General features: G+C 43.7%; 2 protein-coding genes across 3 annotated transcripts in view; one reads left to right on the forward strand and one right to left on the reverse strand.

The window, feature by feature from the left end:
• Window positions 1–23,088, reverse strand: part of NOL8 (nucleolar protein 8) — a 51,741-nt gene extending 28,653 nt beyond the window's left edge. The window contains exons 1-7 of the mRNA XM_081103203.1: window positions 22,793–23,088; window positions 21,700–21,859; window positions 19,109–19,171; window positions 16,525–16,603; window positions 14,658–14,793; window positions 5,312–5,380; window positions 1,503–3,545 (exon numbers count right to left, since the gene is read on the reverse strand). Of these exons, the coding sequence (XP_080959329.1) occupies window positions 1,503–3,545; window positions 5,312–5,380; window positions 14,658–14,793; window positions 16,525–16,603; window positions 19,109–19,171; window positions 21,700–21,838 (2,529 nt within the window). The 5' untranslated portion in view covers window positions 21,839–21,859; window positions 22,793–23,088. The remainder of the gene's footprint in view (window positions 1–1,502; window positions 3,546–5,311; window positions 5,381–14,657; window positions 14,794–16,524; window positions 16,604–19,108; window positions 19,172–21,699; window positions 21,860–22,792) is intronic.
• A 167-nt stretch (window positions 23,089–23,255) lies between these two features.
• The window catches only part of CENPP (centromere protein P), a gene marked incomplete at its 5' end in the record, with an annotated part of 260,881 nt that continues 257,627 nt past the window's right edge, over window positions 23,256–26,509 (forward strand). The window contains one exon of one of the 2 annotated variants that reach the window (XM_081103210.1): window positions 23,256–23,552. In XM_081103210.1, coding sequence (XP_080959336.1) covers window positions 23,446–23,552 — 107 coding nt within the window. The remainder of the gene's footprint in view (window positions 23,553–26,509) is intronic. The other variant, XM_081103211.1, reaches the window with a different exon arrangement.

Genomic DNA, 26,509 nt, shown 5'->3' on the forward strand with positions numbered 1-26,509 from the left:
TGGCCTGAACAACTTTCTCCAAACTGAGCTTGGCAAACTATTTCTGTAAAGGGGCACAAAGGATCTGTGGTCTGTCTTGTATTCTTTTTGAAAAAATGCTTTAAAAATGTAGCCAAAAACCGGTTTGGCTCAGTGGATAGAGCGTCGGCCTGCGGACTGAGGGGTCCCGGGTTCGATTCCGGTCAAGGGCATGTGCCTGGGTTGCGGGCGCATCCCCGGTGGGGGGTGTGCAGGGGGCGGCTGATCGGTGTTTCTCTCTCATCGATGTTTCTGACTCTCTGTCTCTCTCCCTTCCTCTCTGTGAAAGATCAATAAAATATATTTAAAAAAAAAAAAAAAGTAAAAACCATTCTTAGCTTGGAGGCTGTACCAAGATAGGCTGTGGGCTGCATGGCCTATGAGTTATAGTTTGCCAATTCCTGTTCCAATATAGACACAATCAATCTTCATCCCTTTGTTTAAAGTTATTCAGTCTTTTCACAGCCTTAAGAATAAAGTCCAGCCCTGCTGGCTTGTCTCAGTGGTTGAGTGTCGACCTATGAACCAGGAAGTCATGGTTCGATTCCCGGTCAGGGCACATGCTCAGGTTGCAGGATTGATCCCCAGTGTGGGGTGTGCAGGAGGCAGCCGATCAATGTTTCTCATCATTCATGTTTCTACCTCTCTCTCCCTTCCTCTCTTAAATCAATTAAAAAAGAAAAAAAAAGAAAAAATAAAGTCCAAGCCCTGTAGACTCCTCACTGTCCCTATTTACCTCTCTAGTCTTATTTCTTGCCACCTCACACTTCAAACATTTCAGTCACACACATTCCCTTTTGTATAAATTGCTGCCTCCTCATGAAATGCCTTTCCTCTCCCTTCCCACCCTCTTACCTCTGCCCAATCGGTGTATACTGTTCTCACTAGCCTCAGTTTAGGCTGAGGAAACCCCCTATTCCCATCCCCCTGACCCACTTGGTGCCCCCTGGTGCTGCCAGGGCACATGGGCATACTATACTCTCTCTGGACCTTGGAACTCAAATGTCACCTTCTGCATACCACACTAAGAGCCAATACCTGAGGAGGAACCATGTTTCTTGACCTCATTCTATAAATCTAGTACTTACAGTGAAGGCCTAGAACTTCATAGGTACTTAACAGATGTTGGAAGAATGAATAAAGGTTCATTACAGTAAATCGTGGCGAGACATAAATCACTTGGGAGGTGACTTATATGTAAACTCGGACATATTAGGATATATTACTTAACTATACCAGTTCTAATTCCTACAGGAAACTATGAAAAAATATTGATAAAGACAAATTAAAAGGGGTTTTTATAAATAGATTAATCTCACTTTCGTTGGAATATACTAAATATTCATGGTGATAAAGGCTTCCAACTCAAGGACAAAGAAAATGAAACTGGTGTGTGCCAAGATACTGACCTCTAAAGGGGCACGTCTACCTTCATGGGAAGAAAAGGATGCAATTTTAGAGTTCTTGTTAAACCACAGACTCACCAAATTGGCCAGGGCATTATGAACCAGCTTCTTTTGCACTTCTTTTGCTTTCTGCCTTGCCTCTAAGGCTGACAAACGCTTCTGATTATCTTCAGCATGCTTATCCTTAGCAAAAACATCGGATGAACTATTAAGAGAAAATGGGAAGTCAGTTTTGCTTCCCTGAGTGTTCATCCTGGAGACCTCTGGGGAATTCTCAGGAACCATGTGGCTGGTTAGATCAGGCCTCTTTTCAGAGTCCTCTCCTGTCTTTGTGGTCCCGTGGCAACAGTCTTCATCAAAGCCTCTCAGGGAGGTTTCTGCACCAAGCCTTAGAGGCTTCTTGTCTTTCAATGGCAACAAACTAGAAATAGGATTTCTACTTCCCTTTTCTGAACTGCTAGGGGACTGCACTTTGTGATTCTGGGTCTTAAAAGTAAACTGTCTCTTTTGAGGTTGGATATAGTTTGGGTCATCTGCTTTCTTTGCACCTTGGAAAGGAGTCAGTTTGCTTGACGAGCCGTTTGAATATGGCAAGCCCTTTTCCAAGGACATGCTAGTGGGATCCTCAAGCTTCAAGGAATGCTCATTTTTATTAATATTGCTAGAGGCAACATTCTCTTTCAAGGACTTTTTCACTGGCTGCTTTCCATAGAGACAGCCTACTCCCCTGAATGCCTGGAATTTTTGCTTTAAGTTGTTTTCCTTTGGTTTCTGTTTTCCAGGGGTATTCTCTTCTCCTTCTAAAAGGGAAGCCACAATCTCTTCAGGATAAATACATTGTCGACTTCCGTGGAGGCCACCAGAAGTCCCATGGCTCTTCGAGGCTCTGTCACACTTGGAGGTGGTTTCCCAGCCACCACTCTCAGAATCTTCCTTTGGAGCCTTCAGGTCACTGCCAGCCAAATGTCCCAAATCAGCTAAAGAGAGAGTCACGTGGAGACAGTTTTTCATCATGGTGTTATACTTCCCTTCCTCAGACTCGGCTGATTCTGACAGAGAATCAGCATCTTCACTGCTACTGGAGTTGGACAAGGACTTAAAACTAACCAGCTTCTTTTGCACTTCTTTTGCTTTCTGCCTTGCCTCTAAGGCTGACAAACGCTTCTGATTATCTTCAGCATGCTTATCCTTAGCAAAAACATCGGATGAACTATTAAGAGAAAATGGGAAGTCAGTTTTGCTTCCCTGAGTGTTCATCCTGGAGACCTCTGGGGAATTCTCAGGAACCATGTGGCTGACTCTATGACTTAAGGCTAGCTCCACATTGGTTTTGCTTTTTTGTACTTTAGTACAATGATCAGAAAGCTCACACTTTTTTCTATTTTTCAAAGAACTTTTCTTGTATACAGACTGTTCCATTTGTGGAAATCCTGTACTCTTTTTAACCTTACTAACATTTTTTTTCATTGCAGTGTCATCTGTATCTCCTGAATCATTGTTGCAATCACTTCCCACATTATCTTCACTATCAAAACAAGAGACATTTTTGTTGCCTAAACCTGTTAAAGAACAAAGTTTGTGAACATCTGATTTGAAATCATCCCTTACAATTTCAAAGGAATCATATTCATTTACTGAGGACCATGTAGTTCTCTCTAAGTTTTCCTCTCTTGCGATCATTAGTCTTAATTCATCTTCAGAATCGATATCATCCTCAGAGATGCTATTTTTGTTCCCAGTGTTTTCCAAGCCAGAAGTCTGAAGAAACACACTTTTAAGTTTCTGACTATCAGAATCAGGTAATTGGGGTGATTTAAGAGTAACAGGATCATTAGGTATTTCTTGTGTGGTCTGTTGCTGTGGTAAGTGTGGATTCTCCATTATTACGCTCCCGGGTCTTGGTCTCAAAGTCAGAGACAAAGTGGAACTCTGATCCTTCTGCACTTTTATTATCTTCTTGGGAGGGCTGAAAAAGTCAGAAAATTTTCCTTGCCGTTTCTTACTCATAGGATCATTCCCTCCTTCCAATTCCCAAGTGAGATTGGATACAGGAATGGCATTTGTAAAATCCTCCCCTATTTTTTTTAAGTTGTGGCAGTATTTTGATGGATCATACTTTATGTTTCCATAAGTCAAGGAACAAAAACAAAGGCACTAGGTTTTAAGAAAACCTGTCAATCTGGTGAAGCAAAAGGAATAATGTTTAGTCTTTTTAAAATATTTTTATTGTTGAGGATATTACAGCTGTCCCCCATTTCTCCCCCACCCTTTGATCCCTTCCACCCACTCCTGCCCCATCCTCCGCCTTCACTGCACAATACTGTTTAATCTTACCCTCAGTTTCCTATCCAACAAAATGAGAATTTCACTAGGCTACCTCAGGTTCTCTGGAATTGAGAGTTCTATCCAGAATTATCAAAAGCACCATCAATATTAATCAGCAGAATATATACTTGTATGTAGACACCACAGCAAAGTCACTCAAATTAGATTCTAGATACAGAGTACCAAAGACTGTTTTCTGTAAATCCGAGAAACCCATCTACGGAGCTGATGCTATAAAGCAGAGAACAGAGGAGTACCCAGAGTGGCACAGCTAGACACCACATGTCCTCGGGTCTCAAATTCCTTTGGCTTTCCTGCCTTCTCAGCACTCTCTCTGATTCTAGCTATCCGAGCTTTGACTCTCTCAGCTCAGTAACCTCCATTTACAACTCTTTTCTCTGCAGGGCATTTTGTAGGTCTTTATTAGAAAGATAATAACTCTTTACCAGGATGTGTTTTGTGGCTAACATCATCAAGAAGGGTTCTAGTTAATGTCAACATGCTGTGATGACACTTGGCATTTGCCAATTTCCTAACACATATGAACAGGCAATAAATAAGTTGCTTTGAGTTATCACCCCTGAAAAGCTTTTTGTTCCTTTAGTAACTACTGAACACATATCAAGTATGTGAGGCCGTCCATAAAGTGTCCATGGTCTCTCAGCTTCACACTTCTCTTCAGAATCTTCCTCTTTGCTGTTAGTGGCTACCACTGGTAGGAAGCAAGAAGGGAAAGAGGAAGAAGGACCCACCATTTCTCTGGGTTTAGTGCTCTGGCAGGGAAGGCTCCAGCAACGAGGACATGCCTTTCTGCTGCTCTAAGCTCAGGGAGGTGGCGGTTTCCTATCAGTCACCTCTGGGCAATCTGTTAGTTCCCAGCTCCCTCAGCACATTTTAAACACACTGGATGCACGACATCCCCTCTGAATGAAAGACTCGCATTAGAACAGGTAAAGATACACAAGTGCACCTCTGCCCAGAAGTTCTTAACACTAGAAATTCAAAGTCTTAACAATCTGACCTCATTTCCTCAAAGGAACAGGCGTATCTGAATTTGCGCATTCTGGGCACCACACTACTTCTCCACCCACCATTCTCATGTTTATCTACATATTTCAATCTACTATTTTCCTCTTTCCTGAACTCCTCCTTCCCATCACATTTCCAGGAATGTGAAACCTCCTGCACTTCCCCTAAAGCCTTCTTTGACAATGGCCCTATGTCCATTGCCCCACTTTAGATCTTTCAGCAAAGGCCCTGAATCCATGTCAAGTGAGAGAAAGGCATATAAATTAATAAGTGAAAAGCTTCTTTGACAATCATCATTTGTATCACTTACTCATATAAAACCTCATTATATTCTCTAATTATTATCTTAATTATTCCATTCATGCAGGTAGTAAGGTCTTACCTTGCCTGGAAGTTGAGAACATAAAACTGTTAAACATCTAAAGATTTCCTGACAGAGGTAGTGAAATTCTAAAGATAGGAAGTAAGCTTTGGTAATTAGCCAAAACTGTGCTAAATAATAATTACTCTGGAAACCCAATTGCAAAGGATATTTTACGTTTATGTTGATTCTTTAGATGAAGAACAGGTAAGACTCTTCCAAATTTACTTACAACCCAATTCTGAAAAAATAAAAAAACATGTATTTATTATGTATGTCACAAATGAAAAAGATTAACCACATTTCACAAATATAACTTTTAAAAAATCCTCACATGAAGATATGTTTATTGATTTTAGAGAGAAGGGGAGGGAGAAAGGAAAAGAACGAGAAAGAGGGAGAGAGAAACATGGATCAGTTGTCTCCGGTATGCGCCCTGACTAGGAATCAAACCTGTAATCTTTTGATGTATGGGATGACACTCCGCCAACTGAGCCACCCAACTAAGGCAACAAATATAACTTAAAAAAAAAAGTATGTGAAGAGAGAAAGGCAAAAGAAGGACAACTGGGGCATGTAGGATGCTACACAACATGAGAGGCAACATGAGAGGTCTTCCCCTTGAAGTTACAAGAAGTTGGACAGCCATAATTCAAAACAGGATTCCCTGTTCAACACACAAATAGCTTGCAGGGATGCATGCACTGAGACATCTAAAGGTGGGCATAGCAGAGTGAGTAGGCAAAGAGGAAAGAGGGGTGAAGGACAGAAACAAGAGCGGCAGATGCAGTCTGCTGCTCACTGCAACACAATGGACAGGATAGCCGCGAAGGGTCGGGGTGACACCTCTCATGGATATAATGAAGGGACAGAGGCAGCAATGGCCCTGGATGGCTGGTACCCGCTGAGACTGAGCCCCGGGTCATTAAAAGGATGCCCACCTCCTTGGAGGATATGGGACAATTTCCATGACTGAGGAGACACTAACCCAGAGATCGAGGAAGCCCCAGTAGTGCAGGTAAGACAAAAAACAAAACCTTGTGCTCCAGCGCCACCTACGGGAAAATAAAATAAAAGAAAGACCTCGCCAAAACCGGTTTGGCTCAGTGGATAGAGCATCTGCCTGCGGACTGAAAGGTCCCAGGTTCGATTCCGGTCAAGGGCATGTACCTTGATTGTGGGCACATCCTCAGTGGGGAGTGTGCAAGAGGCAGCTGGTCGATGTTTCTCTCTCATCGATGTTTCTAACTCTCTATCTCTCTCCTTTCCTCTCTGTAAAAAAAACTCAATAAAATATATTTAAAAAAAAAAAAAAAAAAAAAAAAAAAAAAAAAAAGAAAGACCTCTACTTATCAATACAGTGGGGCCTTGACTTACGAGTGTCCCGACTAACGAGTTTTTGGAGATACCAGCTGTCTCTCGGCCGATTTTTTGCTTTGAGTCGTGAGCTAAAATTCGGGTTACGAGCCAGCTTCAGATACCCCACTGCTAGTTGGCGCAGCAAACGTCACGGTGAACGCCACAACATCAGCCCAGCATCACGTCTCACTCGTTCACTGTTGATTTGACATACGAGTAATTTGAGTTACGAGCTCCATCACAGAACGAATTAAACTCGTAAGTCAAGGCCCCACTGTATGCTAAGCCAATGAGTTTCAACTGGTGTGCTGTAAGAACTTAAAACATGCAATGCCTGACTATTTTAGTCAGGGGCACTGACCTTTTTTCCCTACACTGTCAAATATAAAAATGACAACAGCCAACACAACAGCAGCTGTCCAGTGTAAAATGCCTTGTCTTAAACCATAAATATAATATAATCAGACCATATAATAGAGTTGCATTTTGTTGGCCATCTACACTAATAAAAGAGAAACATGCAAATGGTGTCACTCTGCTACGCCCACCAGCCAATCAGGACGACTATGCAAATTAACCCAACAAATATGGCGGTTAATTTGCATATGCAGGCCCAGAGTGAAAACTGAAGACTGAAGACGACTGAAGACTGAAGAGGCTTGGCTTCTCCGCTGCAGCCAGAGTGGAGAAGCCAAGCCTCGCTGCTGTGGCCGGACCAAAGGCCTGGGACCTGAGTGCCGTAGGAAAACCGGTGCCGGCAGCCAGGGGAAGGAAGGCCTATTGCACGGGCCTCTAGTATTGTATAATAAAGTAACATCTGATTGGTTAATTCTTGGTACCAGAAACCCTTATATATAGAAGTACAGACACCAGATTTTTTAAAAAGTCACTTTGGGCCGAAACCGGTTTGGCTCAGAGGATAGAGCGTCGGCCTGCGGACTGAAAGGTCCCAGGTTCGATTCCGGTCAAGGGCATGTACCTGGGTTGCGGGCACATCCCCAGTAGGAGATGTGCAGGAGGCAGCTGATCAATGTTTCTCTCATCGATGTTTCTAACTCTCTATCTCTCTCCCTTCCTCTCTGTAAAAAATCAATAAAATATATTTAAAAAAAAAAGTCACTTTGGAGCAAAAAGTGTAGGTAATTACAATTATTATTATTTTTTTGTAAATCAATCTTAATTATGCCTACTTTTTTGGTGAGACTGGCAAAATATGTATATATTTTGGTGTGCCACAGAAGTTTAATAATTAGTTTATGTGTGACATGGGATGAAAAAAGTTGAAAATTGATGTGCTAAACAGTAGAGTCAAACACTTAACAGAAAAGAGGTTTAATTCTCATAAATGCCCAGACAGAGAGAAATAATGCATCAAGCACAATAAATAACCAATGTAACAAAGGAGTTCAGAAAGAAAATAAAAAATACCCAGAAAATAAACTTAAAGACATGGAAGTGATAAAAATGACAGAAAATTCAAGAAAACAGCTCTAGAAGTATTCACTCAGATATAAGCAAATCCAAAAAAACAATGCAACTAGCTTAGGAATAGAATCAATGAATAAAAGGAGTACTTTATAAAAAAAATGGAAACTTTAAACAAGAACCAAACACTTTGGATTTGAAGAAATCAATAGGAGAGATGAAGAATGAACTAGCAAACATAGGAAAGAAAGCAGACTAGACGGTAGAAAGAATTAGTAAAACTGAAGACAGAAATTTAGAAATGTCTCAGGTGGAAGAATAGAGAACTGAGAGTAGAAAGATTAAAGACTTCATGAAAACTATCTGATTTTACTAGAGCAATATAAGAATAATGGGTTTGGCCCTAGCCGGTTTGGCTCGGTGGATAGAGCGTCAGCCTATGGACTGAAGGGTCCCAGGTTCGATTCCGGTCAAGGGCATATACCTTGGTTGTGGGCACATTCCCAGTAGGGGGTGTGCAGGAGGCAGGTGATTGATGTTTCTCTCTTATCGGTGTTTCTAACTCTCTATCTCTCTCCCTTCCTCTCTGTAAAAAATCAATAAAATATATTAAAAATAAATAAATAAATAAAAAAGAAAAAAAAGAATAATGGGTTTGCCTGGCCAGTGTGGCTCAGTGGTTGAGCATTGACCTATGAACCAGGAGGTTACAGTTCGATTCCTGGTCAGGGCACATGCCCAGATTGCAGGCTCGATCCCCAATGCAGGACATGCAGGAGGAAGTTAATCAATGATTCTCTCACATCATCGATGTTTTTATTTCTCTCTCTCTCTGTCCCTTCCTCTCTGAAATCAATTAAAAAAAAAGAGAGAGAGAGAGAGAAGGGGAGAAGGTAACAGAGAGCTTATTCAAACAATATGTTGATGAGACGTTTTCACACATAAGGAAAGAGCTGGACACTTGATCTAAGTAGCTTACACCTAGATATATCACCTACTTATATCAACCCAAAAAATTCTTCTGAAAGGCACATTATATTAAAGCTGTCAAAAATTGCCTTGGCCGGTGTGCCGTGTCGTCCAGTATGCTCCGAAAAGTGGTGGGTTTGATTCCAAGTCAGAGCACATACCCAGGTTGCGGCTTTGATGCGGTTGGGGTATGTACGGGAGACAACCAATTGATGTTTTGTTCTCATATCAATGTTTCTTTCTTTCTCTCTCTCTCTCAAATCAATATTTAAAAAAAACTGTCAAAAATTAATGAAAAAGAAAAAATCCTCAAGGTTGTCAGGGTAAAGAAGACAGCAACCTATGAAATAAAGCCCATTAGATTAGCATCATATTTTTCAGCGGGAACACTATAAGCTAGGAGAGAGCGGAATCAAATATTCAAAAAATGTAAAAAGAGACATCACTATTAAGAATAAGATATCTAGCTTGTTAGAGTGTTCCTGCTGAAAAATCAATCAAAACATATCCTTGTGTGAGGATTAAAAATAAAGTAAGTAAGCAAGTCAAATAGCTCCTGCAATTGGAAATGAACACACAGTGGGAGGGGGGAAGGACCGAACTTGTACAGGTGAATGAAGATAAGGTGCAATCACAAGAAAAAAACAAAACTAAAAATGACTTTTTTTGCATAAACCTAATGGTACCCATAAAACAAAAATCTAGAACTGACACACACACACAACCAAAGGAAAAATATTATAGAATACCAACAAACTAAAATAACGGACAGAAACACAAAGGAAAAAGCAATAGTGAAGACACAGAGCTACCAAAAAACCTAAAAGGCTATAGGAAATCCTCATATATTAATAATCATCCTAAATGTATTCAGGACTGAACTCACCAATAAAATACAGACAGAGAGGAACTAGATAGATTAAAAAACAAAACCCAACTATTTGCTGCCTTAAGTAGACAAACATAGTGAAAGAGTGAAAGTGGCATCTCCAAGCAAGGGGCATCCAGAGAAAAGCTATGTAGCCATAGTTAAAAAATAGGTTTCAAGATAAAAAAGGTAACAAGAGATAATGATGGACATTTTACAGTGATAAAGGAGGCAATACATCAAGAAGACATAACACTTACCAACATACATGCATCCAACCTAGGAGCATCAAAATATATACAGCGCCCTGACTGGTTTGGCTCAGTGGAGAGAGCGTCAGCCTGCGGACTCAAGGGTCCCAGGTTCGATTCCGGTCAAGGGCATGTACCTTGGTTGCGGGCACATCCCCAGTAGGGAGTGTGCAGGAGGCAGCTGATTGATGTTTCTGTCTCATCGATGTTTCTAACTCTCTATCCCTCTCCCTTCCTCTCTGTAAAAAATCAATAAAATGTTTAAAAAAGATGTATACAGCAATCGCCAGGCCAGCATGGCTCAATGGTTGAGCGTTGACCTATGAACCAAAAGGTCATGGTTTGATTTCCGGTCAGGGCACATGCCTGGGATGTGGGCTCAATCCCTAGTGTGGTGTGTGCAGGAGCAACCGATCTATGATTCTCATTACTGATGTTTCTCTCTCTCCCTCTCCCTTTCTCTCTGAAATCAATAAATATATTAGAAAAATATATATTTGGCAATTATTAACAGAAATAAAGGGAGAAACTGACAAAAATACAAGTATAATAGAGAACATAAATACCCATTGGCAGCAATGCATAGATCATCCAAATAGAAAATCAGTAATGAAATACCAGCCTTAAATGACACATTAGATCAAATGGACATGATTGATATTTATAGACCTGTCACATTAAATACCAGATTACACATTCTTCTCCAGTGCACATGTAACATTCTCAAGGATAGTCCATATGATGGGGCACAAACCAGCCTCAACAAATCAACTTTATAGCATTATGCCCACTTCAATATACAAGAAAAATCTCAGATAAATTACCTAACATTTCTCCGTAAAGAACTAGAAAAAAAAGGTCATCAGAAGAAAGGAAATAATAAAATTGGAGCAGAATTAAATAAAGTAGAGAACAATAACAACATCCAAAAACCAGAAAAAATTAATACAAGAGCTGGTTGTTAGAAAAGATAAAGTTGACAAAACTCTTGCCAGATGCACTAAAATAAAAACAGAGAACACTCAAACAAAATCAGAAATGAAAGTGGATAAGTTACAATGGACACAAAGAAATACAATGGATTATAAGTCATGTCACCAAATTTGATAACCTAGAAGAAATAAACAAGTTCTCAGAAATATATATAACCATCCTAGACTGATCAAGATCGATTGGAAAAATCTAAATACCGAGATCAATAGAAAGGAAATTGAAACCTCCCAAAAAATAAAGAATCCAGGGCCAGATGTCTTCATTAGTGAATTCTACCAAACATTCAAATATTTAATACCTATCCTTCTCAAACTTTTCCAAAAAACTGAGGAAGAGGCAATACTTCCTAACACATTTTCTGTGACCATCATAACCCTGATACCAAAACCATGGATAACACAAGAAAAGAAAACTACAACTAATATCTCTGATGATTACAGATGCAAAAGTCCTAAACAAGATACCAGAAAACAACAAGATAGAATACAACAATACAATAAAAAGATATCACAATCAAGTGGGATTCATTGCAGGGGCACAAGGATGGTTCAACATACACAAATAGATCAATGTACTCACCACCTTAACAAAATGAAGGATAAAAAAATCATATGATCACATCAATAGATGCAAAAAAAGCATTTGACAAGATACAACATCCATCTATGAGTAATATACTATAGAAGGAAAGTAACTCAATAAAGGCCAAAACCCTCAGCTAATATCATACTGAAGAGTGAAAAACTGAAAGCTTTTCATGTACGATCAAGAACAAGCCCTAGCCGATTCGGCTCAGTGGATAGAGCGTTGGCCTGCAGACTGAAGGGTCCCAGGTTTGATTCCAGTCAAGGGCACATGCCCAGGTTGCAGGCTCAATCCCCAGCAGGGGGATGTGCAGGAGGCAGGTAGCCAGTGATTATCTCTCTCTCCCTCTCCTTTTCCTCTCTGAAATCAATTAAAAAAACAAACAAAAAAAAGAATAAGACAAGGTGCCCACTCTCTCATTCAACATACGACTGAGAATCCAAGCCAGAGCAATTGGATTGCTTTGTCAATATTACATATATAGATAACTCTAAAAACTCCACCAAAAGACTATTAAAAACTGTTATTAATACAGTAAAGTTGCAGGATATGAAAATCCACTCTGTTCCTATATACTAACAATGAAATATACTATATAATAAAAGCCTAGGTGGCGTCATGCCCTCACGATGTCGTCATAAGATGGCCGTCACAAGATGGCCGGCAGGGGCCGACCAGGCCTGCAGGGGAGGGCAGTTGGGGGCGATCAGGCTGGCAGGCAAGCAGGCAAGCAGTTAGGAGCCAGCAGTCCTGGACTATAAGAGGGATGTCTGACATCCCCTGAGGGGTCCCGGATTGGAGAGGGTGCAGGCCAGGCTGAGGGCCCCCCTGCCCCCCCAGGCATGAATTTTGTGCACTGGGCCTCTATTCATTAAAATAAATGAAAAACAAAAAACAAAAATATGAGAAAAAACAAAACAATTCCATATGAATTTACAAAAAGATAGAATAAAACACTTAGGAATAAACTCAACAAAAGGAATGAAGAAACTATTCACTGAAAACTATAAAACATTGGTAAAAGAAATTAAAGACACAAATAAATACTTGAACTAGCCCTATAAAGCATTATACAAATTTAATGTAATCCCCATCAATATCCCAAAGGCATTTTTCAAATAGAACAAAAAAATCATCAAGGTGTGTTCTCCCTTCTGTCTCTTCTTCCCCCACAGGCATCTCTTAAACTCCAAGGGACTCCACAAGACTTGCCATCAGGGGAGCAATGGGCAGTAGCAGGTCTTCCAAAGCTAACCTCTGGAACTTGTATCTAAGGCCCCCTCTTCTCCAACTTCCCAGTGAGCTAAGGCAGCCCTGCCCTGGCTCATTTTTCTTATAACATTTCTAGGAAGCCACAGCTGCCCCACCTAGGCTCTCTCCTGCTGCTTCTTCTATCCTAAACTCTGCCTTGTTTCACTGTTCCCAGCTTTCATAAACATACTCTCAAAAAATAAAAATCATCAAATATTTATGGAACCACAAAAAACTGGGAATAGCCAAAGCAATTCTGAGAAAAAATAACAAAGCTGGATGTATCATTCTCACGGACTTCAAATTATACTGTGAAGCTGCAATAATCAAAACAATATGGTACTGGCAAAACCCAGACACACAAGCTAATGGAATAGAATTGAGAACCCAGAAATTAACCCACATATTTATGGGTAAATAGTTTTTGAAAAAATAGCCAAAAACACACAAGGAGAAAAGAAAGTCTCTTGAATAAATGGTGCTGGGAAAACTGGAATGTCATATGCAAATGAATGAAACTAGATTGCTGTTTGTCCCCATACACAAACACTCCCTCAAAATGGATCAAAGACCTAAATATAAGACCTGAAAAAATAAATTACATTAAAAAAACCCTCAAAAACAAAAAAACCATAGATACTAAACTTATGGATCTTGGTCTCAGAATTTGACCCCAAAGGCAAGGGAAAAGCAGAAAGGAATGAATGGGACTATATCAAACTAAAACACTTCTGCAACAGCAGAAAAAACCATCAACAAAAGGCAACCAACAGAATGAGGAAAAATATTTGCAAACAATATATAGAAAAATGGAAAACTTGTTTATAAATATGTTTTCATATTGAAAACATAAATGAACTTATACAACTCAACAAAAAACAAACAATCCAATTAAAAAATGGGCAGAGGATGTAAACAGGCACTGTTCTTAAGGCATACAAATGGCCAACAGATGAAAAGATGCTCACCTTCACCAGCTATTAGGGAAATACAAATCAAAGCTACAATGAAGTACAACTCCACACCTGTTAGAATGACTATTATCAACAAACAAATAATAACAAGCGTTGGAGAAGTTGTGGAGAAAAAGTAACCTACATTTACTGTTGGTAGGAATGTAAGCTGGTACAACCACTATAAAAAACAGTATCGCAGTTCCTCAAAACATTACAAATAGAGCTATCTTATGAGCCTACAATCTCTCTTCAGGGTACCTACTGGAAAAAATGGAAAACTTGTTTATAAATATGTATGCACCCATATGTTCACTGCAGTATTGTTCATGGTTGCCAAGACATGGAAACAATCTAAGTATCCTTCGATGGATGACTAGATAAAGATGTTGTATATACATATAATGGAATACTGTTCAGCCAAAAGAATGAATGAAATACTGCCATTTGGGACAACATGGATATATCAAGAACTGTGTGATTTCATTCATATACAGGGCATAAAAGTAAAGCAACAAACAAACTCATAGGTTATCAGGGGGGAAGAAGAGTGGGGGAGGGTGAAGAGGGTAAAGGGGGTCAAATATATGGTGATAGATGGAGATTAGACTTCGGGTGGTGAGCACACAATGCCATATATGGATAGTGGAGAACTGTCTCCACTTGTTTCGATTTTTGTCTCTATAAAATGGAGGATAAACGTGCTTGCCCAAGAGTTGTATAAGCACTTTGAAAACCATAAAGTACTATGTTCGAAGTACTATCTACTAGTATGTTAAAAAGCAACTGCTTTAGACATGATACTCAGTCAGGTGGTCCGAGGATTAGGTTCTTGGGCTAGTCAGGCTACCAGAAAGGACTCACTTTGTGCCCTGGTACTTCTGTCCCTGGTACAGCTTTCATATGGAAATCCACCATTCCCATCTTTTCTAACAAGTTGGTGTTGCCTAGTACTGATTTTTCGTTCTTTGCTTGTGCTTCTTCTCTCTCTCGGGCCAATCTGAATCAAAGAGAGAAAATATAAATAAATCAACCATGCTATTAATGGAGCTTCTGTTTTTATTTTTAAAAAATAATATAATGCTGTTTAACTATATAGTGATCATTTAGAGTCTCTCAATTTCCCCTTTCAACTTAAGCACTTTCGCATTTTGTCCCTCCTCATGAGGAAGACGGGTCTTTCAGAGCCCAGTCTGCCAAGTCGTGATTGATTATTCCTATCCTCCTAATGAAGAGAATGCTGATTCCAACGCCCCACCTTATTTAGGCCTGAACTACTGTGCTAACCACTCATCGCCGGACCCTCTGCTCTGGCCTGTTTCCTAACGTCCCACCTTCCAGAGCAACTGTCAGATTTATGCTCCTGAGGCACATCTGCAGGCACTTCAGGCAGCGGGCACCGAGTGCTCGCCCTGCTCGGGACTGGGCACTAGTTCCTACACATAGTAGGCACTACAGTGCTGCTGAATAAGTCTCACCACTACCCTGTTCCCAACTGAAGAACAAAATCAAATTCCCACCTGTCTCATCAGACCACTCCCTTAAAACATGCCTCCTGCTTGCCACCTGCCTTAGACCTATTTTTCCCTGATCAAGAACAAGCTTATCAATAACACTGGTTGCTCCATCTGTACATTCCTAAAATGTTTTCTCTTTTGAAAGTTCCCAAACTTACACAATCTTTCCTCCCTGAGAATACTTTCAGAATCATAAAATACTCAAATAGCTGTTACAATGCCTTGTACTTAATCACTTACCAAATTAATCTTATGCCTCTCACACAGGAATTTCCCATTATCTTTATCTTTGTATGACACTAGCATTAATAGTCAAAAATAACATAGGCAACTTAGTAGTGTCTATTCAAATTTTAAACATATATAACTCCAGCAACACAAGCCCCAGACGAAGCCTTGCATTATGCAGGAGCCATCCATGCAGGGTCTGAATGTCCATCAGTGAGGTATAGCCAATTACACTGTGTGTCAGCTATTTGCTGAAATCGTACTAAACAGAAGTTACAGAAAATTGGGAAGATCTACATCACCGCAGAAGGTTGTATTAAAAAGATAACATAGGCATATATTTTTATAGCTTAAAATATGCACATGCAAATGCATTGCATTATCTTTACTGGTGGAGTTGGGGTTGTGAGGAGAAACAGTTGAGTGAATTTGCTAATACCATCTTTAATAATAACAGTGTAATATGCAAAGTGACCAAAAGGCTGAACAGCGGAACAACGGGATGACCTTCTGGATGAAGCTGGGGCTGCGAGGGCTGAGATCCTTGCATGACTTTCTTGAATCGGGCCTCTAGTCTATAGAATAGAAAATAAAAGCCTAAGCGAACGGCTGACTGATGGTAGCTGTCATGTGCAATGACCACCAGGAGGCAGATGCTCAATGCAGGAGCTGCCGAGCTGTGGTGACTTGGCAGCTGTGGTTCTTGGGTTATGCACCTGGAACCAGAGAGGAGGGAGCCCGATTCTGGGGTGCGTCACCCGAGAACTGCCCTCTCGCAATCTGGGACCCCTCGGGGGATGTCGGAGAGCCAGTTTTGGCCTGATCCCTGCAGGCCAGGCCAAGGGACCCCACCAGTGCACAAATCTGTGCACCGGGCCTCTAGTAATAAAAATAATTACTCAATAGTTTCAAATCAATTAAGTGAATATATAGAACCATTTACAAAATAAAAAATACTGTTTAAATTCACACAGAACAAATCTTACCTGTGCAAAAAACTTTCTTTTGCTAATTGAATTTGTAGTGTTCCACCTTTCCATTTTGTGTTATTTAAAACAGACATACCTATAGAGTAAAGAATTATTACCCAATTACATCACAATGCAAAAATACATTTCAGAATGTGCCTTTTCTAATTATTTAATACCAAGAAAAGTAGATGTGTTAATCACGAAGAGATACAGAGAAAACAGAACAAGGAATTTTATTTTATTTTTATTTTTTTTGAGCCATGCTGCCAGGCTCCAGCCCACTTTTAATTCTTTATTAAGACAAGTTGTTTCTGAAATTTGGAATCTGATTCCTGGTAATTTTTTTAAATCACGCAAATAAAAGTTAATGCCTTAAACAAAAATAAATTCACAAGAGCATATTTTAAGGCTGACACTTCCGAGGGTACCATCTGTTTACCTTTATACACTATGAGCAATCAACCCCAGCTAATCAACTTTTTGGAAGAGTAACTGAAAACTGACCACAAAATTGGTCTTTACCATCCAATGCCATGAAGGCTTATCAACTTTCCAGGTTCCCCAATACTTTCTTAAGAGCCACAGTCTCCCTACGAAGCCCTCGATGGGAAGTCACGCTGGGCTTCTGAGCACAGTCACCGCTCAGCACGCATGTGCACAGCCCTGGTGCGGGGCTCCACCAGGCTACGATCCTGAGCCGCCAAACGCACCTGAAGACCAGGTGTCCCTTGAGCTGCCTGGAGAGCCCTAAGAGAACAAGGAATTTTAGACCTGGAGTGAAAGGGCTTAGGTCCTGGTCTCCCCTGGACCACTTACCAGTGCAGCCCTTACATTCCCTACCTCCCAGTGTGACTGGAAGATACGAATGAGGCAAATGTGTAAACTATAAAGCAAAACTTGTTTGCTATTTGTTTACAAAGTAATGCCAAAAATCTCTGGTGAATGAGTAACATTTCTTTACTTCCCACTAAAACTATAAAATGTCAATGTAATTTTCCAAAGGTGAACCAGGACACTGGAATTATGCAGCTCCTCATTTTCACTTTCACCTCATGCTAGTTACCTCTGTGTAACTTCCAAACAAATTAGATGCAAGTGACTGAACTATGCTATGCCCTAATAGTTGCTTTTTCTCAATATTTGCTATCAGATTCCTTAATAATAACCACTAACAGAGGGAAGATTGCATTGGTAGATATTTTAAATAGAAAGGTTCTATTCAATTTAACCCTTTGCGGTCTAATTTTATTTTTGGAAATCAAACAGTCTGGTCCAAATTAATTGACGGGATTGAATGTTGAACCGGTTTGCGGTGTCGACCTCAGCCTCGATGTTGGACCTGCTCCTAGCGCCTGGTCTGTCGAGTCAGCCTCGACATTGGACCGAAAAGGGTTAATCTTTGCAGTAAATTATGAGGCAAACAATCTCTTTGCTATACATTGGATAAGCAAACTGGAGCTTAGAAGTTTAAATAACATGCCACAGGTTACGTACCAGAGCTGCTGTGTTCTCAGCCACAACTTGCCGAGCGATAGCCCTCTTTCCCTATGAACAACAAGTACCCCTTGACCCTTCAGCTTCCACATTACTAGAATTCATTACCACATCAGTGGCAGTATGGATTATCTCCCCTTTCCTCTTCAGTGAAGACCACAGTTTTACTAAACCCCTCTCTCTCTCTCTCTCTCTCTCTCTCTCTATATATATATATATATATATATTTTTTTTTTAATTAGCTTTTTAGAGCGAGGAAGGGAGAGGGATAAAGAGATGGAAACATCAGTGAGAAACATAATCTATCGCCTGCCTCCTGTATGCCCCCCACAACCCGGGCATGTGCCCTGACCAGGAAACGAACCTGTGACTGCTTGGTTTCTTGGATGATGCTCAACCACTGAGCCACACTAGCTGGGAGTTGTTGTTTTTTAAATATATACTAAACTTCTTGATAGAGATTCTATAATTTCAAGAATAGTCTTACAAGGCATACACCAAAGCCAGCCCTCTCCTGACAGCATTTAATTTCAAGAAAATAACCTCCCTAAAAAATGAACTCACAAGGAAAGGGGGAAGGGTATGGCATAGTGCAGTGATGGCGAACCTATGACACGCGTGTCAGAGGTGACACGCGAACTTATTTTTTTGGTTGATTTTTCTTTGTTAAATGGCATTTAAATATATAAAATAAATATCAAAAATATAAATCTTTGTTTTACTATGGTTGCAAATATCAACAAATTTCTATATGTGACACGGCACCAGAGTTAAGTTAGGGTTTTTCAAAATGCTGACATGTCGAGCTCAAAAGGTTCCCATCACTGGCATAGTGGGATATGTGTAACAAGCAATTTCTATGAAAGCTTTGTTTCTTGTCCAAAATATTTTAGAATACCATTGTTGAGCAATACCATTAGCAATGTGCTACCACATGTCTGCTGACGCAAATGGTATGAAACTAAACCTGCTGAGTTACAGGATACTGGAATTCTCTTGATCATAGTTGTCCCTCTGGATGACTTAAAAATTGGCTGTTAAGATGTAGAACGAAGTTATTCCAAGTTACACAGACATAAACTGCAAGTCATATGGAATATCTTACATTTTTTCAGGTCTGATTCAGCTACTCTGATGTTGATATATGCAAAGACTTTCTGTGGGTTTCCTAAAAAAATAGAAAAATACATTTATTTAAATTCTTATCCAGGAAACAATATAAAATGATTACATTTATAAATTTTAAAAAATGAGCTCTTGGAAACAAACTCTTTCAAAGAAAAAACTTGTTATTTTTCACTGGACTCAAAGATAGAAATTTTCCAAATATGATTATTAAAATATTAAAAAATAAAACAAAAAATGCCAAATGGTCAGTTGATTATGTTATGTTGTTATATGATTTTGTTACTGAATGATAGATCCTCCTTTCCCCCAACTGGTGGGTGGGGTATGATGTAACCTGCAGCCCAGAAATACCTGAGTGACTAACCAGGTACCTTATATGGACTATACATTGGACCACCAATCCACACCTGCCAAATACCCTAGGCCCTTGTCCTATATGGACAATACACCATCCCCGAAGAAGACTCGGTGACACCATCCAGGACCTGATGACCCATCATTCCTCACAGGTTCTTACCTGGCAAGGGACCCTCCGACTTTTTACTCTGGAAGAAGCTCAGGTGTTCGAATTCCTTTTATATGTCTCAACTCCTCACCATAATCCTCCTACAGGCAGCTAGCAATGAGTGCACCAATGAAGGTTTTTGGTCTTTTCAGGTGAAACGGACTTGGGATGTTGAGGGAGTCATCAATTCTACTATAATTGTCTTTATTAATCCCGACCTATCCCTCCCTCACTAAAGGACATTCTCCCTCGCCCTGCAAACCCTGGACCTACTCCTCTGCCCACCCTTATCAACACAACTTTCCATCTACTCTCTAACATCAATCCCTCCTTCTCTACGTCCTGCTGGATTTGTCTGTCACTGGCTCGAACCCTCATCATAGCCACTCCAATCCCATCCTATTGGACCACTAACTTAACTCTTACCTATACCAGACTTCAACGCACCCTGTACAACATCTCTCTCTTTAATATGGAAAACACTACCTGTTTAACAAATACCTCTCAAACCACTACCTCAACTACTCCTGCACCTTACTACTGTGCACAATCTATAAATTTACCCCCTCCCTTAGCCTGCCCTCCACTGGGTATTTTTTCTCCTTTGTGGGACTACAGCCTACACCTGTGTCCCCCAGGACCTGTCACACTTGCTCTACCTTTATGTCTTCCTAACCCCCAATCTTTCTATCAGAACAGAGGGAGGACTCGAATCCTCTCTTGGTCTTCTCAGGTCTCGCCACAAAGGGGGGCCCTTGTTCCCCTCTTAGTGGGTACGGGAGTTCTCACTGCAGTAGGGACAGGCGTAGGAGGCATTTCCTCCTCTGTTCATTTCTACCACAAATTGTCTGATGAATTTTCAGAGGCTATCTCCATCATTAGCAATTCTCTTGAATCTCTTCAAAGGCAGGTAGACTCCTTAGCAGCCGTAGCCCTACAGAACCGGGGCGCTTTAGATCTCTTGACAGCTGAAAAAGGAGGTACCTGTGTCTTTCTTGGGGAAGAATGCTGCTACTTTGTAAATGAATCAGGAACTGTCAAAGATCACATTAAATCCCTCCGGGACAGGATTGACCAAAGACGCCATAACCAGCTAAAAGGGGGGTATGCCATCTTTGGCTCACTTACTCCATGGCTCCTCCCACTATTAGGCCCACTGGTATTTATTCTTTTAATTTTGCTCTTTGGCCCCTGTCTTATGCGCTGTTTCACTAGTTTCTTGCAGAACAGAATGCAGGCGTTCACCAACCAGAAGGTGGGAGAAATCTATCTGGCCTTGAATTCAGCATCTAGAGACACCTATGTCACCGGAATCTTTGAGACCCCGGGCAGATGCCCCTGACGACGTCCCCTCTCAGCAGGAAGTAGTTATGGAAGACAGACCTTCGCCCCCTGACCTTGCCCGGACTCTCAATTTTTTTTAATATTACCAAAAGCCTGGAATGATAGATCCTCCCTTCTCCCAACTGGTGGGCGGGGTATGATGTAACCTGCAGCCCAGAAATACCTGAGTGACTAACCAGGTACCTTATATGGACTATACATTGGACCACCAATCCACACCTGCCAAATACCCTAAGCCCTTGTCCTATATGGACAATACAGTGAACCACCAATCAGCGTGCGCTGAGTACACTAAGCCCCCCACCCCTTCCCATTCCGCCCCTCAAAAGGCGTGCCCACCCTGCACATGCTGCTGTCTTCCCCTTGTGAGGCAGCCCGGCAGGTGCTTCTCCTCTAATAAAGCCTGTAGTCCTGGTTTTAGGCCTCCGTCTGATCTTTCAGTGACATTCTACTTAATAGGATACTTAATGAGTATTAGCATTTTAGCTCTGAAAACTGAAAGTGGCATGTTTCAGAAGCCGGGTGTTTTAGAATGTATAACATTTTTGATCTCAGGAATGTAATTCTGGGCAAGTTCCACATCATGAATGACACCTCCAGGGCATGGCGTGGGGTACACAATGACACACAGGGGCTAACACTCATCTCTGCGGTTCCCTTATTTTGTGACAGCTGACTTGCGGGCGACCTGCCTTTACCCACGAAGACTATAAACTTGCCTTGGTCATCTTTCCGGGTGATGATCTCCACATCAGACACGTCTCCGAATCTGCTGAACTGGCTCTGCAGGTCCGCCGCAGAAACGCTGTGGCCAAGGCCACCCACAAAGAGGCGCGTGGCCTCTCGGCGGGCCTTCATCGAGGCCGGCGCCTCAGCGTTCTAGGAGGACAATCATGAGTTCTTCCCGCCAGTTCTTCTCCAACCTACACAACCAACCAACACAACCCCAACTCGCCTGGAACCTTGGATGCAAATTGGTTGCCTAAACTTTCACTCTTACATTGTTTCTAAATGTTATCCCTGGAGACTCTGGTCAAACCTACATCCTCTTCTCCACGAACCCCCTGGAACGGCAGCTCTGCACAGACACCGGAACCGGGAACGCTGCCCCACAAAGGGCCCCGTGCACTCCGCCCTCCCAGTCGCCTATCCACGCGCCAGGCATCCTGCTTTCCTTCATTTATACATCCCTCTGTTCACTTGAAGCAATGCTGACAGAAACGGGGTGGCCGGTCGGCATGCTAAAGGGTAAGAGACAGCTCCTGTCCCCAGAGGTGACGTGCTGTTCAGGCGAAGAGAGCAACTGATGCCATAGCTAATACAGGCTTGTTCTGCTTTTTTAAAACGTGTCAGCTTTGTATGGTACAGTTTGCGTGCATCTCATCTTTCAGATGAGCAGGAGGGATGAAGTCACTTTTCCAACGTCATTCAGAGAATTAATGAAGCCAGAATTATAAACCAGGTCTAATTTCAGAGCCTGTGATGCATAATTAAACTAGGAAAGTTGTTGTATTTGAAGGGGCTCGGGAGAACTCTCGGAGGTACTCGGCTGAGGCCCTGTGGGATCTCTAATCCCGGTAGCACCCAGGGGCCACACTCGCCTTTTCCCAAGAGCTGACACCCCTCCCACTTTAGACCCCAAAGCAGCGTCCGACCCCGACTTAGGGCGCGTGCTCTGGGCGTGAGGCACGACCTACGTCTTCCCGGTAGACTCCCTGACCCCAACCTGCGCACCCAGGTTTTTTGCCGCTGAAGAACCAAGACCCAAGAGCAGGGACGGTGGAGGCCAAATGGCCCAGACCCACTCCTTACCGCGTTGTCTCCACAGCCAGCGCCGCGTAGGGCCCTAACTCCTAGTCGCGTGTTCCACTAGGCAGAGTCGCTATTCCTTCCTACTCGACTTCCCACCCCGCCTCCTAAGGTTCCGTGACCACTCAGTTCCCGTGCTCTGCATTTCGTTCCCCGTCGTCTGGCATACCGCGATGCCCCCGCCACCCGTCCCTCAACGTCCTCAAAACTTTCGAATCGTAATTCTATGATTCTTACTTAGGAGGGTTATCGCCCCATGTTTATCCACGCCTGGACCAGCTATCGGCGGAAGTGAGAGCGGAAGGAAAATAACGAGACGCTCCCCTTCACACAGTCCGGAAGCTACTCTTCAGTGACGCACGCATCTGGTTGTTCCAAACTCCGCCGGCGCGGGTGGGACAGCTCGGTGCTGGGGCTTCGGGCTGGAGCGAACCAACTCTCTCCAAGCGTGGGGACCGTTGGGGAGCAGCGGGTGCAGCGTGCCCGGGAGACAGAGCGCCCGAGGCTGCGTGCCAGCGCGGGGGGCCCGCAGGCGTCGCGCACACGCCCTCGACCCCCCTGCGGGGGGCCCGGATGGTCCGCGCCAGGAGCGCGCGAGGCTTGAATCGCTGGGCGAGGCGCTGGTCCGTCTGGCTGCTTCCCGCGAGCGCTGCGCTATGGACGCGGAGCAGGCCGAGGTCCGCGTCTTGGAAGCCGAGGTCGCGGCCCTGAAGCGGGCGTTGGAGGAGCTGCCGGCGCCCGGAGAAGACACCGCCCGAGTCCAGTACGTGGCCCTCCTCAGGTCCCGTGGGGCGGGCGGGAGTGTCTCCTCTCGGGTGTGCGCACCTCCCCGCGGACGCCTCGAAGCACCGACCGTGGGCGGGACGCAGATAGCGCCGTCAGAGCCGCTCCGAGAGGAGGAGTGGGCGCGCGGCCGGGAAGGAGCGGGCAACTGGCGCCGCGGACCGGCAGCCGCGCGGGGAGCGCCGTCTGCCGCGGATCCTGCCGCTCTTCCTCGTCAGGGGCGTCGTCTGTGGATGACTGACTGCGGGCCGGACCCATCTTCACGGGCGGCACCTCTTCGTGCCCGCGGCCCTTGGAGAAGTAGGTGCGGTGTGTAAGCCCGTCTTGGAGTTGAGGACCCTGAGGCTCGGGAAGTTGCGGGGCTCGCCGCAGGCCTCAGAGAAGAGCGGAAGGGTCAGATCTGGATTGCAGCCCCGGAGGCTAACGGGAACCCGGGCCCTTTGCCCAGCGAGGAGGGGAGAAAGGGCAATGGCGTGTACCTAGCGTCTCAAACTTGTAAGCTGCTCGGAAGCAGAAACTATCTTCATTTTTTTCAGTCGAGACCATTTGACACAGGTGCGGAGAGAATGAGGTTCTCCTGAGCTGAGGACAAGGAAACGGAGGAGCTGACCCTGAGTTTGCGCGCGGTCGGGCCATGAAGCGGAGGGAGGGCAGCGGCGTGTCCCGCCCCGCGTGCAGGCGGGCCCGGGGCGCCGCGGTGGGAAGGGAGCGTGCCTCTGTCCGGCCGAAATGCAGAGGTCGGCCTCCCCCCGACCCGCTGTGTCGGAGTCCGCGCTTCGGCAAGACCCCGCCCGATCCATGCGCACTTGCGAGTTTGAGAAGCGCCCGGCCTCCTGTGGAGGGAAATGGGTTTTCTGCCGCCCGCAGGGTGTCGTTGTGGCCCAGCCCCGGGCCTCCTCGGCGGGCACGTCGGGGAGCCAGAGGAGTCCAGGCTGTGGGGTTTCATGTGAGCGTTCTTTTCTCCATGGTGGAGAAGGAAGATTGGGACCTGTGTACCCAAATCCTCGGTGTATGTGTTTTTTGTTTTCATTCCAGTTATAAAGTACACAAGCCAATTTATTATATTCCAAAAATTAATACTCATTAAAAACTATAGACTCCAGCATGAAAACTTGTATGGTAGTCTGCCTACTTCATGACTATAAAGCAGTATGTTTGCCAAATTCTGATGTCAGTGACAACATTAGTAAAATTCCAGACTACTGAACAGAAGCTCCAGGGGCCTGCGGGGCCGACCTGGGAGAGGAAGGGGTTCGATGCGATTGTTACAGCGCAGAGAGGGTGACATTGACAGCCAGCCAGGAGCGTTCTCACGTTTTCTGCAGCGTAAGGCTCCCACCACTACAAAAGCCTCTGATAGTAAATTTTGAGCTGTGGGTACAGGCGCTTGCGCATGCTATGAATTTGTAAGGTTTCTCTTCAGAATGAAGTCTCATTACAAGAATGGCTTTTAAAGGCTTTTCTACATTTTTCACATGCATAAGGCTTCTTCCCAGTCAGAATTCTGTGATGTTCATTAAGTTCTCACTGCTGGTCAAGGACCTATGACGCTCTTCTATATATATAAAGCTAGCGACCAGGAAGCTGTAACAACCAGAACGCCACCCACTGCGGCCAGCTGGCCGGATTTGGGGGTGGGGCTGGCAGTCAACCTCCCACAGCCCCTCCCCCACCCGGCCCCACCCAAGATCTGACCCCCAACCCAGATCAGGGGCAGCGTTGGCCGGCCAACTACCTGCAGCTCCTCCCCCTAGGGGCCCTGCCACCCCATTGACCTGCGGCCCCTCCCCCCACACCAATCGGGGGTGGGGCTGGCTGGCCAATCTCCCACAGCCTCTCCTCCGGCCGCTGACCCCCAGTTGCCTGCAGCCCCTTCCCCCCAGCTGGCCTGGCCCTGATTGGCCCCGATCAAGGCGGGCTGGCTGACCAACCTCCGCTGTCTCCTCCCGACAGGCCCAGCCCTGATCCACCCCAATTGGGGCTGGACTCCACCGGTGCATGAATTTGTGCACTGGCCCTCTCGTTAAATCATAACTTCCCATTCCCCATTTCCTTTAGCCTCTGGTAACCACGGTTCTCCTTTCTCTGAATTTGACTTCTCTATGTACCTCATATAATGGTATCATATGGCTTATTATACTTAGATTAATATCCTCAAGGGTCATCCATATTGTAGCATATTGCAGAAGTTTCTCCCCTTTTCAAGCTGAATAATCCATTGTATGTATGTACATTTTGCTTATCCATTCATCTGTCAATGAATTCTTGGGTTGCTCTCATGTTGTTACTGTGAATAATGTTGGAATGAATATGGGGTACAAATATCTCTGAGACCCTGCTTTTAATTCTTTTTGTTATACACCAAGAAGTGGAATTGCATATGGTAATTATATTTTGAACTTTTTGAGGAACCCTTCCCCCCCATACTGTTTTCCAAGGTGGTGTACGCATGTTACAGTCTCATCAGCAGTCCACAAAGGTTACAGATTTTCCACAGTCAACCCAACACTTGTTTTCTGTTGTGTGTGTGTGTGTTTTTTTATAGCAGTTACTAGAGGCCTGGTGCACAAAAATTTGTGCACTAGCGGGTGGGGGTGGTCCCCTCAGCCCAGCCTGTACCCATTCACAGTCCAGGACCCCTTGGGGGATGACCACCTGTCGACTTAGGCCCACTCCCCGGGGGATCAGGCCTAAGCTTGCAGTCAGACATCCTTCTGGCAGCCAGGGAGCCCTCGGGGGATGTCTGACTAAAGGCTTAGGCCCCCAAGGGATCGGGTCTAAACAGTTAGTTGGACGTTCTTAGTGCTGCCACGGAGGTGGGAAAGGCTCCTGCCACCACCACTGCGCTGGCCAGCCATGAGCCAGCTTCTGGCGGAGTGGCACTCCCCATATGGAAGTGCACTGACCACCAGAGGGCAGCTCCTGCATTGAGCATCT

The sequence above is a fragment of the Myotis nattereri genome (assembly GCF_964212035.1).
Source record: "Myotis nattereri genome assembly, chromosome: 12".
Lineage (NCBI taxonomy): Eukaryota > Metazoa > Chordata > Mammalia > Chiroptera > Vespertilionidae > Myotis > Myotis nattereri.